The sequence below is a fragment of the Microtus ochrogaster genome, chromosome 5 (assembly GCF_000317375.1).
Source record: "Microtus ochrogaster isolate Prairie Vole_2 chromosome 5, MicOch1.0, whole genome shotgun sequence".
Taxonomy (NCBI): Eukaryota; Metazoa; Chordata; class Mammalia; order Rodentia; family Cricetidae; genus Microtus; species Microtus ochrogaster.
Genome location: NC_022012.1, coordinates 92,099,527 through 92,116,079, shown reverse-complemented (window position 1 = coordinate 92,116,079; position 16,553 = coordinate 92,099,527). Strand labels below are relative to the sequence as shown.

Sequence of the window (16,553 nt, the reverse complement as noted above, 5' to 3'; positions counted from 1 at the left end):
GATAGCAAACCGACCACGCCTACAGACTCACCACAGCACAGTCACACACTTACCCATTTGTTTACTGTGGACTTTGTTGTTGCAACCCAGACTGCAGGAGGGGGATCTGCTGATCTGTCAAGCTCCATCTGAAAGCCAAACACAAAGTCTTCTTTGCCAAGAGCTCATGCCTCTGCTGTTATCCCAGAGATGAGCTATCTGGTGACACACCAGGAGTACCAACCAACTCCTCAGTCAACAACTAAACAGTGCCTGCACAGGCTTCTAGCAGTGAGCTACAAACGCACAGGGAAGGGGGTCTCTACCAAAGGAGTTCAGTCTGGTAATGAGAGAGTCTCATAAGACTTATGTTATGTTAGGGCAGGCAAGTATCCCTCGCACCATGCTTGGCTTACATTCTTCCCTTAAAGTGAAGCTACATACAGCTGTCCACTCATGCCTGTGTACATGTACACAGTTAGATATTTTTAGAATCTCACTACATCAGCCAGGCTGGTTTTGAACTCAGAAGCCTCCTGCAACAGCTGGTATATAGACAGGTACCCACTGTGGACAGGCTCAAGATTTCAATTTAGATTAACTGTAGGGACCTAAGTGGACACACTCAAAAGGATGAGGGCTTTCTGGAGCAAAAGCAACACTGTTTCTGCTATTCCAGTTTTTATATTGTGTCTGTGTGCATGCACACGTACACAATTTTCTGAGACAGGCTTTTGTTATGTCCTTAAAGCTAGCCTTGGATGGCCACCATGCTTGGCTTACATTCTTCCCTTAAAGTCAAATCAATTTCTTCCTTTTTTTGAGACTGTAGAAAAAAAAAAATCCTAACAAGACACTACTGCGAAATTAGCCCTTGCTCAGAGAGGAGCTCACAGGGATGCCATCAGCACATGCGCTCTGGTCCTTTCAGAATATCGCACATGTACGAAGTCTATTTATACTTTACAGCAGGACACTGCGGCTGAAGGGGCAGGAGACATTTCTACTCGGTGTGTGCCACCTCCTTCAGTCTACTATCCCCACACCTGCAGTGCTCACAGGGAAGAGGCTCCTTTACGCTTGCTACCTCCACAGCCTTAATGCTCTGCTCCCAGAGGATGGTTTGCTGGTCATCAAGGCACCACCCAGATCACGTCTCCTGCCCACTCTAAGCCTTGTGGGCTCTCCTCCTGCACGGCTCTTCCTTTCCTCACTGCAGAGGCTGGAACCTTGCTGTCCGTGCCTCTTTTTCTGTCTGCTCATGTCCCTCCCCTTAGGGAGGGCAGGAGAACTCAGCAGCATGGCTGACATGGTATCACCAGGATTTAGTTACCAGCAGGAAGCCATCCATCCATGTGCCAGGGGTGTGCCCCAAAGTCAGTTTGCCGCCTCGCTGGCCTGAGAGTCTATATTGAGACACTTTCTTACCCAGTTGAGGATGGAGGGTCTTCCCACCCCCATGTCTGGTCAGTGCATAGTGCAGATTCTGCAGCACAGGCCTAACCAAGGTCACAACCTCAGCTGGAAAACTGGAAAACTTAACACACCTTGAGAACTGGTGCCTTTTCTTCACAAATCAGCACCCGAATGTCAGGGTTTCTTAGGTCTGTGCAGTAAATCTTCCTGTCCCGTCCTCCAGAGTACACATGTGTGAAGGCATCGTTGACTTGGAGGGCCCAAACGCCTTCATCGTGTACTCGGTATGTTGCTATACATCTCTGCTGGCCAAGGGACCACAGGCGAATTGTCCCGTCAGAACTCCCAGAGAGGCACTGTGAACAGAGAAACAAGGTGAGGGTGTTCCCAGGAGCATGCCAGTCTGAAATGACCACAGACAGCGTGCACACTCCATCAGGGACACCTGAGGGACCTGCCCTAGTCCTCTTTAGCCAGCGCCTGCTGATTCTGTAAACCCTAAGGTGAGTTGTGTTTGGATGCTCAGTTACTGAGGCAGACAAGAGTTGGACAGCAGCTGAAGGCAAGGGGGTGGTGAACTCAGCATAACACCATTCCTGGGAACTTATTAAAATGTAAACTCTCGGGTCCCACCCAGACCATGGAGGCAGGACCACAGCAGGTCCAACAGATGCCCAGGTTTCCCAGGTAACTCCCATGCTCTACGGCTGACGGCAATGCTCTGGCCAGAGAGCCTTTTGGGATCTTGTGTCACAGTTCTGTCTCACCCTCTTGCTTATGGCTCTGGATTTCTTGTGGTTCAGACAGGAACCAGAAACAAGGCCTAGCCAAGGACGGCACTGACTCCTGTGATTCTGAACGATTCTCACATGAGTTGTGAGTCAACACTAGTAGTTCTGAACATTCTCAAGGTCCAGGAGAATCAACTACAGACAAGTTGGAGGCACACAGATTAGGGATGAGTACACTGAGTTAGACAGAAACAGGCTGACTGAGTCATCCCAGAGCCATACTGGGCATGCTCAGTATTCCTAACTGGTTGCTGTGACAACTTGTAGAAAGCATAAAAACTTCATTTCCCTGGGAAAGGACAAAGCAATTGCTGGTGCTGGAGGATGTGACTAAGCAATAGCTTCAGAGGAGCGCAGCTGTGGCCCAGACTTGGTGGTTCTTAAATAGATGGGTGGGGTAGATTGTTAACGTAACTGCTCCGCCTCTTGACTTGAGGAGCCTGTGAGACCGTGGGCAGGTGAATTACATGAACACTGAGTAGAAGACTCCCTCACCAACTGCCAGGAGCACCAGAAACTTAGTCACCTCTTCCAACTAGTTCACAAGGGGATGACTGATCCAACGTGGGTATGGGGGACTCAAGACGTTCTTTGGGATAGAGTTAAGGAGGGCTTCCTAGGGCAGAAGATGCTACTCTGACGCGGCCAATCTCTCAGGAAAGCTCCAGTCCCTCAGATCCTAGAACATACGCCCATAGACAGCAAGATCTGGCAAAGACGGTGCTCTGGAAGTCCAGACACTGAAGATGTGCAACAGTTAGTTACCAGATGCAGACTGCATGGTGGAAGCAGAGGAGGAAGCACAGAGGTTGGGTCACATGAACACACAACACAGAACAATCGCAACAGCAGCCAGCACTCTGCGGCTACAAGGTGAGCAAGCAACAGGAAAAACACAACCTGCTAATAAAGAGCCACCGACACCCAGCACAAGGCAGGGCTCAGGGATGCCCAGTGCTGTAAGCACCCTCCTCCTCAAGGTCCCTGGTGACACTCCCTGTCCTATAGGAGCTGGCAGGACCCATAAACAGTTCCCACCCTCCATTTTTACCTCTTTCCTTCCACTGGCTAAGAATGTGAGATATCCAACAAGAAATTATTTCAGACAAATGCAACACTCTATTAAACCAGACGAACCCCAACCAGACATTCCTGTCTCCCAATGACAGCAGTAGGAGGGGCCTATGTGTAGGGGACTTGGCTACTATTGGAAAAGTTGCCTGACATGATCCCAGACCCCTAAGTTAGGTCTAGAACTTGAATTAGCAGAAGAACCCTGCGGGTGACCCACCCTAAGAGTGAACTGGTAGCTTCTAGAACCGAGCCCCACTAACATTACTTACTGGTCAATAGCAAATACAGCTGACTTTAAGGGATCTCCACCCGACAGTTAAACCGCCCCATACAGAAGAACATTATATGTTACAAAGAGGACACAGGACCCAGATTGCAGTGGCTAGGAAGAGCTTTAGGCCTTCTAGCCACTGTTAGAGACTTAAACCTACAGACAACACAAACAATAACAAGGCAACTGCTCAAGCCAGACAACCGAGACCCTCCACTAACAGGCAGGCCAAGGCTTTGACAGCAAGGCTTCCTCCTGCCTACAAGGTCAGTACTTCAGATGTGGTGGCCTCCATGCAGTTACAGCTGCATTAGGACTGGACTTGGTAGCTTTCAACTTAGCTTTTTATTTTTTAAAGACTCACTTTATTTTTAGATGTATGTGTATCTGTGTGAGTATATGTCATCTCTGTGCAGTGCCCATGGAGGCCAGAAGAGGGAACCAGATCCCCCCAGAGCTAGAATTACAGAGGGCTATGAACCACTGGACCTGTGTGCTGGGAATAGAACTCCAGTACTCTGCAAGAGCAACAAGACTCTGACCACTGAGCCACAATTGAGTAATCTACAGACCAAAAATTAGGATATAAATTACACATGCAGATTATGGTTCAGGTCAGCCTCTCCAATCACGCAGACAGAGGAACTTCCACTAGAACCGTCAGCTGGGCCTGAAAGCGCGCCTACCTGCGTGCCGTCCCTGTTCAGCAGCAGCGCCTTCACGTTGTCCGTGTGCCCTTTCAGCTTCATGAGCTTTGCGCAGGTTCTCGGATCCCACACTCTTAGAACCTGCCAGTGTTTATAGAGTGTTATACAAACCGAACACAGATACAAGCAGCTTTTGAAAACAGCCGACTTTCATATCAAATGTCAACTACTAAATTCTAAGGAGGATAAACACTGCTGCAGCCAATGTATGCTGTCCAAGGCTGCTAAGCTTAAGGACACCTTTCTAAGGCCCAAAATCACAGTCATCTCCCCACGCCATGTACAGCAGTTGCACAGTTACACTCTGATGTATACAAATAACACTTCTTTTATCATCCACTGGACAAAATCACTGTCTTTATTAGCATGTTTTTAAGGACTTCATTTTCTTAGGTTCAGAGACACTGGCCAGGTCATCCTTACCTTTTCAGTGGACCCTGATACAATGATTGTTCCCAGCTGGTTCATGGCCAGGCTATAAATGGAATCTTTGTTCCCACTTAATGAAGAAGCTATTGAGGATAAAAGGAGTTGAGTATTAACAAAGTGACCAGGTGTTCAGCAACTTGTCAGCAAAGATCACAAGCTTACACATTTGACCCAGAAACTTCACAAACACTTTAAGGACAAGAAATCTATCTATACTAGAGATAATTCCAAATAACAGTATCATCATCAACATTTGTTTTTCTGGATTTGCGTATGTGTAGTGTTCAATATCTGTCAAGGGGAACTGTACTGCCATTTAAAACTGACCCACATAAAAGCAGTGTATTTCCAATGACGGGTCTGACTTGTTCCAAAGCCACTGTTATTCAAAGAAATGCAAAATGAAAACACCATTTCATACACAAATCAGATTAAAAAAATAAAAACCCAAACCCCCAAAATCTAAAGCAACACTTTTAGCCAGAATCATGTCCATACCCTTTGATTTGGAAGCCAAAGTGAACGTGTTTCCATGGTAACCGGTTTACAAATACACACCCAGTGGCCCGAGGAGCAAGCACAGGTGAGAGAGAGGTTTAGAAATGCCTGCTTGTAAGCATTTCAACAAAGGTAACTATGATTAGCATGGGTTCTACACTCATAAACCTGAGTGACAGCCTCCCTTACAATCTAAGTAAGCCCAGCTATGGCAGGATCTATGTTCACTAATGCCAAGTTTCTATTCCTGTGTACCTTAGAGGCAGGCCTTACAAAGAGAGGCCTAGGACAGACCAGGCAGGCCTACCTGCTGGATCCCTGAAAAACAAAATAAAACCACCACACAAAAAACCCCAAGGGAACAAGGGACAGAGCCCCTTTAGATCCACACTACTGGGAAAACCAACACTGAACAAGTTGTAAACGCAGTCTCTCTAGTGGTTTTCCCAGCAGACTTGGTCACGCTGTACCTATCTCAGCCAAGCCATGGGAGCCCTGGAGTAACATAAGCTGAGACCATACAGCGCAGAAACCTCACTGTCTGAGTCTGTGTCTTCAACACCTCTGGTGGAAGTTAGGCCAAACTCTGCTCCCATAAGAAACCCTCAGACATTCAGTCTAGAGGCTTCCATAGGCTGGGCTATTGTAGTATCGAACTTCAAGTCTAGATCTGCGTTAGCCTGACCTGGAAGTTTATCAAACAGCCACAATGAACACCTCTACATCCCTCTAGAAGCACCTGAGTCTTACTGGGCTTTTCTAGAACTGCTGGATACTTTTAGGCTGCTCTGAACAGACTTCTCAGCTGGTATGGGAACATTCTCTTCTGGGTATTTCTCATCTTGGCCATGAAAAGCTCATGAATACAGGAAGACTCTGAAGTCAGAAAAGAGCCTGCATTGCCAACTATAGCCTTCTTCAGAAGACTGGCTGTGTATGTCTGGGGCAGCAACACTATGGGAGGTACACGGTGTGACAAGATTCTTCTGCCTGCAGGGACTTACACCATAGCCATGTAGCTAAGAAATACACATGGAATAGTCAGGTTCCATCTGGAGAAGCTACTCAGTGGTTAAGAGCACTGCCTAGTTCAATCACAATTCTGGGGGCTAGAAGCTGTATGCAGAAGTATTCTCAAAATATGAGCCACCATCTTGACGCAAACGTATCAAAGATGTTGTATAACATTCTTTATGTCAACTTAGATCTCTTTCAAAAATGTTTTCAAACACCTTACTTGTGACAGTGTTATTTGAGGCAGTCAATGCTGTCAGAGTATTCACATCCCAAAGGAATATTTGTCTGTCCAACCCAGCCGATGCTACCAGCTCTTTATCCTTGGCATATGCTAAGGCCTTTACATAGTCCTATAACAGAACAGACACACTATGATCTATGCTGTAAGAACACAAGTCCCACAAAGAACTGAGCTCCCAACACGACAGGAAGACTGAAACGTGGACATTACCTTGTGTGTCCTGAGTGTGGACATGCAGAATCCTTTGTGTGCATTCCACACCTTGACCGTCGTGTCAGAGGAGGCAGATATTACTACAAGAGACAGAGTCGAGCAAGGACTTACTACAGGGGCTTGAGCTTCGGGCCACTTAACAGCCAAGTGATGCTACCACAACACCTGCTCATACATGCATGCTTAAAAGCTCTTTTCATGTATAAATGCGTGCGCATGCGCACGCACGCACGTACACACACACACACACACACACACGGAGTATTGCTTTTAATTATACAGAACAAACTGTTCTAATCTCCCAGGTATAAGTCCTTAATTTAATTGAGAAATTCAGACTGCAAAACCAAGAAATGGAACTCATCAAAATAACAAAAACGTAATACTAAGGCTAAAAATATTATATATAGTATAGAGTTCTATTTATCTATAGTTCAAATTTGTGTCAAACTAATGTGTGCTCATGCTGAACAGCTAAAAGGAAGGTCTGGAATGGCACAAGGAAGCATCTGGTAATCCTGTTATATTTCACTGTGGTTTCAGAATGTGTGCACTTTTCTGCATGTATGTTGGTGTCAGTGAAAAGTCTTATAGGGGCTGGGGCACGGCACCAAGTAAGTGCCTCCTGTGTAGGCATTAGGCACTGCCAACACCCACATAAAAAACTGAGTGTGGAAGCACACACCTGAACCTCTTATAACTTCAATGCTGGAGAGGGGTGTGTGTGGGGGGGTGAAAGCAGCAGATTCCAGGAGCTCAGGAGTTAGCTAATCTAGCAATCAGTGAACTCTAGGATCAGTGAGAGCATCATGGAAGATGACACCTGATACCCACCTCTGGTGTCCACACACATACAAACCTGCACACATGCAGACTTACATAAAGAATGAAAGTCATATAAACAGAATTTAAAAATTCAAGAAGCCCGAGAAGCACTTACATGTTTTCCCATTGCAACAGAGCACGACATCATTCACCCAGTCGGTGTGGTGCTCCATGGATGCTATGTATGGATCTTGCTGAAATGAAAAACCAGAGTTTACAACAGAGAGCACAATCATGACAAAGTAGAACCAAGCTCAGATTCTTCAGTTAATGTGATACCATACTTAAATTAACTAGAGTGACACTCCCCTAAACAGACGATGCTTCCAGAGACTTGATGATTTAAGCAAGCTTGTTTCAGGATATTAACCATAATAAAAGCCTAGGCTCCCAAGGTTAAGTTTTATAACTTGTGGTGGCAAAATTGACAGTTCTGGGCTAGGCATGGTACAGGGCACAGAGTGCCGGAGGACAGGTAGGGATTTCTTACACCAGCACACCTGTGGTTCTCGAGTCTGGCCTAAGGGCTTTTATCGGTGAGTCCCTATAACGCTTGTCCTTCAGAGGAGACAAGGTGCAAGGGCACGGCACCCCAATCCAGCTGCCAGACTCCTACCCCCTGGCTTTTACCAGAGCCTTTTAGACACAACATCAAGTTATGTCCCACACCAACACAAGCAAGTTTACACACTTCAGGGGCAAGGGAATGGCTCTTTTGCATATCTAAGAACTTGTCATAAAGACCAGGAAAAAGATGTTTGAGTGTAGGCCAGACAGACTACCAGATTCTAGGTAATCTGCATTTTCCCTTAATTTGTTCAAAACACTGGAAATTCTCAAAAAGTTAACATTATAATTTAAAGAATTTCTACAGCACAGCAAAGGCAGCACACTTTTCCTATTTTCATGCTTTGACACTGTCTTCGTCTCCTCGAGAACTCAGAGCCTGATAGATTGAGTCCACTACAAGGAACCTTATCTGGCAGCTGTGCCAATGACTCCCTGACTGCAGTGGATACCGGTTTGTAGGGCTGGCTAAAAGACACAAACTTAAAAAAAAAATTCAGGTGCTGGCACCAGGGGTCTGTGATTAGGTTGAGCTCCAGTTCACTGCCTGTGAGTACAAGGGACCAGATACACAGTTGAGAGTTGTGTAAATGCTCCTTTCCCTCCCCAGTGCCATTCTCTGTATCATTCACAAAGCAACACTCAAACAAGCCCTGGAGTTCCCTCCCATTCAACTGCAGACCCCTTTGCATGTCAATATATTTGAAAAATCTCTTGATTATGATGCTGAAAATAGAACAGAATGTTGAATTATGTACTTTTACAAATATTTAATTTCCTTATAAAAAGTGATTAAGGTCCCTACAACATGTTAGTGTCTTCTTGGCTAATGGCGGTGTGAAACCACGGAGGCTGCCCTCTCCTTCCACTCCTCGGGCTTCTGCAGACGTCACTATCTGTTTTGCAGTGCTGAGTGAGCATCAAGCCCTGGGCCTTGTGCATGCTGGACAAGCACCCTGCCACCCGAGCTACACCCCAGCCTTGAGAGCCTCGTGCTTACACAGTGAGGGACTGTAAATGCACAGTTATCAAGAGACTTTCCAAGTTCATAACGACACCAAAATCCTGTGGAAGTGCTCATTCCCCACCAGCCAAATATTTCTGCTCCTTTGTGGCAGGGAACTCTTAAGGCAAGATAATTTATGGAGACCCTGTGTTAATAAAGGCATTTTCTCACAGCCGTACACAACTCTGTGGATAATTCACACAATATATTATGAAGCTCAGTGCTCAGAGATTAAAGCCAGAGCTGAAGAAGAAGCCCACCAGACAAAGACACTAGTCCAAGCCACCTCACCTTGTGCTGATTGACACTCCATATTCTGATGATGGAGTCCCGCCCTGCGGTGAAGAGCCTGTTGAGTGCTGGGTCCAGCTGCAGGGCATTAACTCCATTGCGATTGTACTTCTCCACTTCATCTCGAATAACATAGGAAACCTGGCAGACATCAACAAGAGCCAGGCCATGGTGAGGTGTAGCCTACTAGTGGCTAGTTCCAATAGCAAACTACCAGTTTCTGTCTTTATCTTACTCCATGGCGACTACAGGGCACCTAGAACCCAGCTCAGGATAAGCAGGACTGCCGCTGCACCTGCACACTCCCCAGCCTCCTGTCTGCCTGTATCTGTCTAATCCACTCCACCAACCTTCAACCACCAGCACCCCTGAGGAGGACAGTCGGTCAGGAAAAGGAGGAAACGTGGGAAGAGAAAGCTGCCCCCAACCCCTCCTGGTTTGCCTATCGTTGGCTGACAGATGCCAGGACAAGACCTGTAGTCCCATTCTGAGAAGACTGTGCAATGGCTGGTGCACCGAACGCTCTCTCCCAGCATGCCCTTCTCCAGCGGCCCAGGGGAAGAGATCACCAGAGCAGCTTTTCCCAAAGCCTAGCACAGGTGGAGCAGCTTCCTGCTTTTCTAGGCCGGAGCTCTCACTGCTCCTAGCTCAAGGGCGCCACCTTGCCTCACTCCGTAGTTCTGGGAAGAGTGAAGGCATACACAGCCTTGGGTGACTGGAAAGGTCTCTCTTCTCTCTCACACTTGAAGGAGACCAGGAAGTTTGGATACGAGGGCTGACTGAGAATTGGCTGGCAAGCGCAAGGCACTGGGTTCTGCCTCAAGCATGACAAAGGAAAAACACAGGGAGACAGAGGCAGACAGATCTTTGAGTTTCAGGCCAGCCTGGTCTACAGAGTGAGTTCTGGGACAGCTAGAGATACACAGAGAAACCCTGTCCCGAAAGAAAAAAGAAAGAAAAAGAAAACCAAAGGTAGATGTCCGTGCACAAATCCTCCTTTAGCTCCTCCAGCACAACAGTTCCCGAGCTCATGCTTCAAAGCGGCCTCATTTGTGCTCTATCCTGGACACCTTACTGTAAAACTCCACCGGTTCTGTTCCTGCATTCTACTCGCTACAGGAACTAGGCTGAACATTTAAAATCATACACACACAGACAGAGACAGACAAACAGACAGGGCCACGGGGACATCCTTGAGACAAGAGTGCCAAGAATGCCCCTTTTCTATATAATTATGCGCAATCTCTCAGCGGCCCTTAGTTCCCAATCCTGCTGAGGGCCTCCACTGTCAGACCCGGGCGTCTGTACTACAATATGGTTCTTTGCCTGTAGCTCCCGTCAGTACAGGAGCGGCCGGGAACTGAGCAGAGAGACTTAAACATACGCAGGCACAGAGAGACACATGGAGATGGAGACATGGGACACTCTTGATACAGGAATGCCAAGATTATTGTGCTCAGGGGTAGCTTATACAGGGCTCTGGCCACACCCAGCTCTTGGGATCTTTCAGCTGCAGACTCACCAGCCTGCCATCAGGGTCTCATGCTCAGAGCAGCAGTAAACAAGTTGTTTTGCTCAGTTCACTCCAGCAGGTGAAGGGTCTGAGGCAGGCAAAGATAATCAAGGGGTGAGGGACCTATAGCTCCCAACACCTTACCCTACCCCAGGCCATCCCCTAATCTTCTAGGATCTTCTTGTGTTGTGACATTTCTGGATTTTGTCCTTTGACCATCCACTGGCTTTGCTATGCATTTAGAATGCCCTTTCAATTTAGAGTGTGGTCCTCACGCCTGCAGACAGCCTTGTGTGCACAGAGTGTGGTCCTCACGCCCTTGTGTGGATACTGTTGTGCCTGCTGTCTTTGTTCCTTCTTGTCCATGGAACTTTCTTACTGATCCCTGTCTTTAACACAATCTGTATCATCTTTTTTCCGTTTACTCTAGAAAAGACCTCCTTTACTATTTATAACCCTATTTTTTCTTTTGTTGAGACAGGATTTCACCATATAGCCCAGGCTTGCCTGGAACTTTCTATATAGCCCAGGGTGGCCTTGAACTCCCAAACAATCCTCCTGCCTCAGCTTCTCAAGTGCTAGTACTGTTATTAAGTGCTACCATACCCAGCTTCTACCATTGCATTTTTCCAATAAACTGTAGTATGATGAAAAACAGAAAGTGTCTTTTATAATGAAAAGGTTACACTGCCATACACTGGGCGGGCGAGATGGCTTGTCAGGTAAAGGTGCTGGTCACACAAGCCTGGAACCTGAATCTGGTCCTTGGGAGCCATGTCAAGGTGGAAGGAGAGACTCCACAAAGCTACCCTCTGACCACATGTGCCATGGCATGTGACCCCTCCAGCACAGTAATAATACTAATATTTAAAAACTGACTCTACAGACACTCTATGCAGTCACTAAAGGGAGAAGGAGAATTTATAAAGTTATAAGAGTTTTTTCCTTTTTGGTTTTGGTTTTCTCAAGACAGGGTTTCTCTGTGTAGCCCTGGCTGTCCTGGAACTCACTCTATAGACCAGGCTGGCCTAAAACTCAGAGATCTGCCTGCCTCTGCCTCCCAACATATGGGTTCTAAAGACATTTTACATTAAAGTCCAGCAGTGACAACCTGCCTTCAAAACTGTGCCTTCAGAAGAGAATAAACACAGGGGCCTGGTGCAGAACCCAGTTCTTACTGTGAGATGTCCGGGACAATATCAAACCCCCAAGGTCTTTAGCCATGCACAAATGCTAGTCTTATATGCTGGCCTCCATTACTGTCTGCCAGAGAAGCAAGACCACAGCAGGAGGATTCTCAGGAGAAGCCAGGCCTGAATCAAGAAAGTGGAACCACCCCAATCAACTCACTGTGGTTATTAAGAAAGAAAAAAAAAAGAACTTAATTCATGATTTTTAAAATTTTAATTATGGGCATATGCATGCAGTCTGTGCAAGTGTGACTGCATTGTCCATGGAGAGCAGAAGAGGGTGCTGGGAGCTGGAGTTACAGGTGGCTGTGAACTGCCTGACATGGGTGCTAGGAACTAAAGTGGAGTCTTCGCAAGAGCAGTATGTGCCCAGGCCTGACATCCAATACTCTCAACAACTTCTAAGTAATTAGCACCAGTTGCCAGGTACAATTTAAATGTGGAGGATTCTGGGGAGAGCATAGAAGTCCTCCTGGTATGGCGTTCTTTTTTTTAATTTATTTATTTATTAAGGATTTCTGCCTCCTCCCCGCCACCGCCTCCCATTTCCCTCCCCCTTCCCCATCAAGTCCCCCTCCCTCATCAGCTCGAAGAGCAATCGGGGTTCCCTGACCTGTGGGAAGTCCAAGGACCGCCCACCACCATCCAGGTCTAGTAAGGTGAGCATCCAAACTGCCTAGGCTCCCCCAAAGCCAGTATGTGCAGTAGGATCAAAAACCCATTGCCATTGTTCTTGAGTTCTCAGTAGTCCTCATTGTCCGCTATGAAGAGCTTAACTGGAAGTAATAGCAGGCCAAGAGAGGCAGACCTGGGCACACCTTAGCAGGCGACAGTGACTTCACTATAATGTTATTGTGACAACCGAAGGCAGAGAGGAGAAGTCATACCTGACTAGTCTCATCTGCCCGCAAAATCAGACAGGCACAATGTGAGCTTTGTAAGGCAACTGTCAGTAAGAAACATGTATTTTGCAAGGGCCAATTAAAGGGACTAGGACAGTAGAAAAATAGTGGGGTGATAGACCCCCAACATGCCACATAGTGAGCACTGTCTAACTCATTTCTTCAGCAGCTATGAAGGAGACCCACCTCCATCTGCCTCAGCATATAAACCTCAACAGCCCCGAGGCCACTGACAGTTAATGCAGACCAACCAGAGACCGCTCCCCTCTGCTGATTTCAAATTTCTGGTTCCCAATGAAACAATGGCTTTCCTTACCCCATTTCATCTCACATCACCATCTCAATCTCTCTCCTTTTCTTTTCTCTTTCTTTCTTTCTTTCTTTCTTTCTTTCTTTCTTTCTTTCATTTTTTTTTTTTTTTTTGATACAGGGTTTCTCTGTAGCTTAGCTTTGGAGACTGTCCTGGAACTCACTCTGTAGACCAGGCTGGCCTTGAACTCCCAGAGATCCACCTGCCTCTGCCTCTCGAGTACTGGGATTAAAAGTGTGCGCCACTACTTCATCAGCACCATCTCTTGCTTCAAGGAAACTAGCTAGGATTTCCATAACTGTTATAAATGACCACAAATGTAAGGCTTAAAGCATGTCATTCTTCCCTTCCTAAAGGTCGAAGCCCAGGCTGGGCTTAGGAGCACCCACCGTGAACCTTGTGAAGGGACTCACAGGCTCAAATGAGCAGTCAGCAGGTTTGCACTCTTTAGTAGAGACTAAGAGAGAGCATGCTTCCAAACTCATTGGGGCTGCTGGCTGTCTTATGGTTTCTTTTTTTTTTTTTAGATTTATTTATTTATTATGTATACAGTATTCTCAGTATTCTGCCTAGAGGCCAGAAGAGGGCGCCAGACCTCATTACAGATGGTTGTGAGCCACCATGTGGTTGCTGGGAATTGAACTCAGGACCTTTGGGAGAGCAGGCAGTGCTCTTAACCGCTGAGCCATCTCTCCAGCCCTGCCTTATGGTTTCTACTGCTCTGAAGAGACACCATGACCATGGAAAGAAAAACATTTAATTGGGGTGGCTCCCTTACAGTTCAGAGATGCAGTCCATTATCATCATGGTGAGGGAGCATGGCGGCGGGCAGGCAGGCGAGGTGCTGGAGCTGAGAGTTCTACATCTTGCAGGCTACAGGAAGTCAACTGAGACACTGGGTGGTATCCAGTTCACAGGAAACCTCAAAGCCCGCTCCCACCGTGACACACTTCCTCCAACAAGGCCACACCCACTCTAACAAAGCCACACCTCCTAATAGTGCCAGCTATATGCAAGTTACCACCCTTGTGACCGTAGCCTGTGGTCCTTGCTTCATTAGCTGTCAGTCAGCAGAGGTCAGTTTATCTCGGCTCTGTCCAGCTGTCTGCATTCCCTTGCATGCTTTCCCCACGGTCTTCAATGGCCTGCCATGGAGCCTGGCGTTCAAATCTCCCATCTCCTTAGCCTTCCATTTCCAGGTGGGGAAGCCACTGCCTGAGGGCTCCCGGGATAATTCCCATTTGACGATTTGTAACCTTGTCACACCCTTAAAATCCTCATCATACAGCACAACAGGCGCACCAGTCCCAGGGAGAAGGGCACCAGCGTTTCTGGCTCCAGCCCCTCTGCCTACCACAGCAGTTTTCAAATAAAAATGGCCATGGCCATCTTACAGAATAAAACCAAAATTCACTTTTAAAGAAGAGAGGACTGAGGAAGTGGCACAATTAAACCCCGAGGGCTGGTGAGATGGCTAAGTGGGTAGAGGCACTCGGTGCCAAACATGATGACCCAAGTTCCATCCCCTGGACTTACATGGTGGAAGGAAAGAATCAACTCCTACAAGCTGTCCCTCCGCAGGCTCGTCAAGGCTGAGCACTAACTCATTTCTATTTGGGTGTCTGAGACAGCAGATGAGAGCACACCAGCCTCCCAAACCCCCAGCTCCACACTTCCTGTGCTCTCGCATCTGAGCTGGTGGCCGTTCTACTCTTCAAGGTTTTAGTTCGTGGGTTACTCGTCCCTGAACTCACTTCTATACTGTTCAAGCTGTGGCTGACTGAAGACACACACAGGGAACAGCAATGAGGAGGAAGGAGTGTGTGCCACACTGCTCCTTTGCTCACAACTCACTACTTACTCCTCACCGCACTCACAGCTTACTACCACATGACGAGGGTCTCTGACTCCATCTTCTACTCCTCTTTCCCTAACCCCAGGCCTCTTTACTGTCCACGAACAGGCCGCCATTCCTACCTCAGGACACGTTCATTGGATAGTCTCACTGGAGTGTTCTTGGTCTAGACAGCTTAGAAACTGTCTCACTGCCTTTCCTCCAAACCCTTTCCAGTCACCTCATGCAGAGCTTCTCTGGTGGCACAGACATGAAGGCAGAGACAGGAAGGCCTCTGAGTTTCAGGCCAGCCGGGCCTACACAGAGAGCCCCGTCTCAAACCATCAGCACCATCATCACGTGTTTCTCCTACTGCTTACCATGATCGGCTGTTTGTTTGGTAGCCTTGGATGCCCTGGAACTCACTCTGTAGACCAGGCTGGTCTTGAACTCACAGAGATCCACCTGTCTCTGCCTCCCAAGTGCTGAGATTAAAGGTGTGGGCCACCACCACCTGGCTATTCCATGGTCAGTTTTTAATCCTTGGGGCCTATGTACCGTTGGAAAGAATTCTACAATGAAACAGCACATGCCCACTCCACACACTTCAGCTGACACATCCACATCTGCTTTATGGATCTACCCGTGCACTCGGTTCATCTGACCCTCTCACATCTTTCGGACAGCAGCACATCAGGACACCTTTCTTGAGACATTGAAGCATACGTGCCACTGTCTAGTTGCTTATGTTTTTACTGTTTATATATAATTTATTTAAAACAAAATTCACAGTGAAACACATCTAGATACGTGACAAATAAACACACCTGTGCAATACAAACCTTACAAAGAGAACATTATCACACCCTACAAAGTTCCTAATTTACACACTCCATCCTTAGACAATCTAACTCTAATTTTATTACTACAACAACCTGTTAATAGGATCACACAGCTCCTGAGCAAGGCTATTTCTAGAAAGCAGGTTAGTCTAGCTGAGTCCAAGAAAACCTGGCCAACTATAACCACGATCTCACAACTGTTCCTCTGTCTAGTTCCATAATGACTTTCTATTTGTAACTCTATTTCAGCTGACTTTTAAAAAGTATTTTAGGGCTGGAGAAATGGCTCAGTGAGTAAATGGCTTCACTTGCCACAAAAGCATAAGAATGCAGTAGAATACCCAGAAACCATCAAAACCAGGCCGAATAGCACACATCTGGAATCCCAGTGCTTATATAGTACCACGGTACCACGGGAGGTAGAGACAGGAGAGGACCAGGGCACTCATGGACAGCTAGATAGCATGTGCATTGGTGAATGACTGTCACAAACAAGGTGGGAAGTGAGTATGGATACCAAAGGTTATTCTGAGCTCACATGTGTGCTATGGCACACCCATGTCTACAGTCACATACACGGGGACACACGTTCATATTCTCTCTCTCTAACACACACACACACACACACACACACACA

General features: G+C 47.0%; 1 protein-coding gene across 3 annotated transcripts in view; it reads right to left on the bottom strand.

The window, feature by feature from the left end:
* Positions 1-16,553, bottom strand: part of Wdr48 (WD repeat domain 48) — a 37,603-nt gene that overhangs the window by 15,503 nt on the left and 5,547 nt on the right. For 2 of the 3 annotated variants that reach the window (XM_005348103.3, XM_026779584.1), the window contains exons 2-9: positions 9,326-9,466; positions 7,577-7,655; positions 6,634-6,716; positions 6,403-6,532; positions 4,662-4,750; positions 4,218-4,319; positions 1,527-1,751; positions 54-128 (exon numbers count right to left, since the gene is read on the bottom strand). In XM_005348103.3, coding sequence (XP_005348160.1) covers positions 54-128; positions 1,527-1,751; positions 4,218-4,319; positions 4,662-4,750; positions 6,403-6,532; positions 6,634-6,716; positions 7,577-7,655; positions 9,326-9,466 — 924 coding nt within the window. Of the gene's footprint in view, positions 1-53; positions 129-1,526; positions 1,752-4,217; positions 4,320-4,661; positions 4,751-6,402; positions 6,552-6,633; positions 6,717-7,576; positions 7,656-9,325; positions 9,467-16,553 lie in introns of all 3 variants that reach the window. The other variant, XM_026779585.1, reaches the window with a different exon arrangement.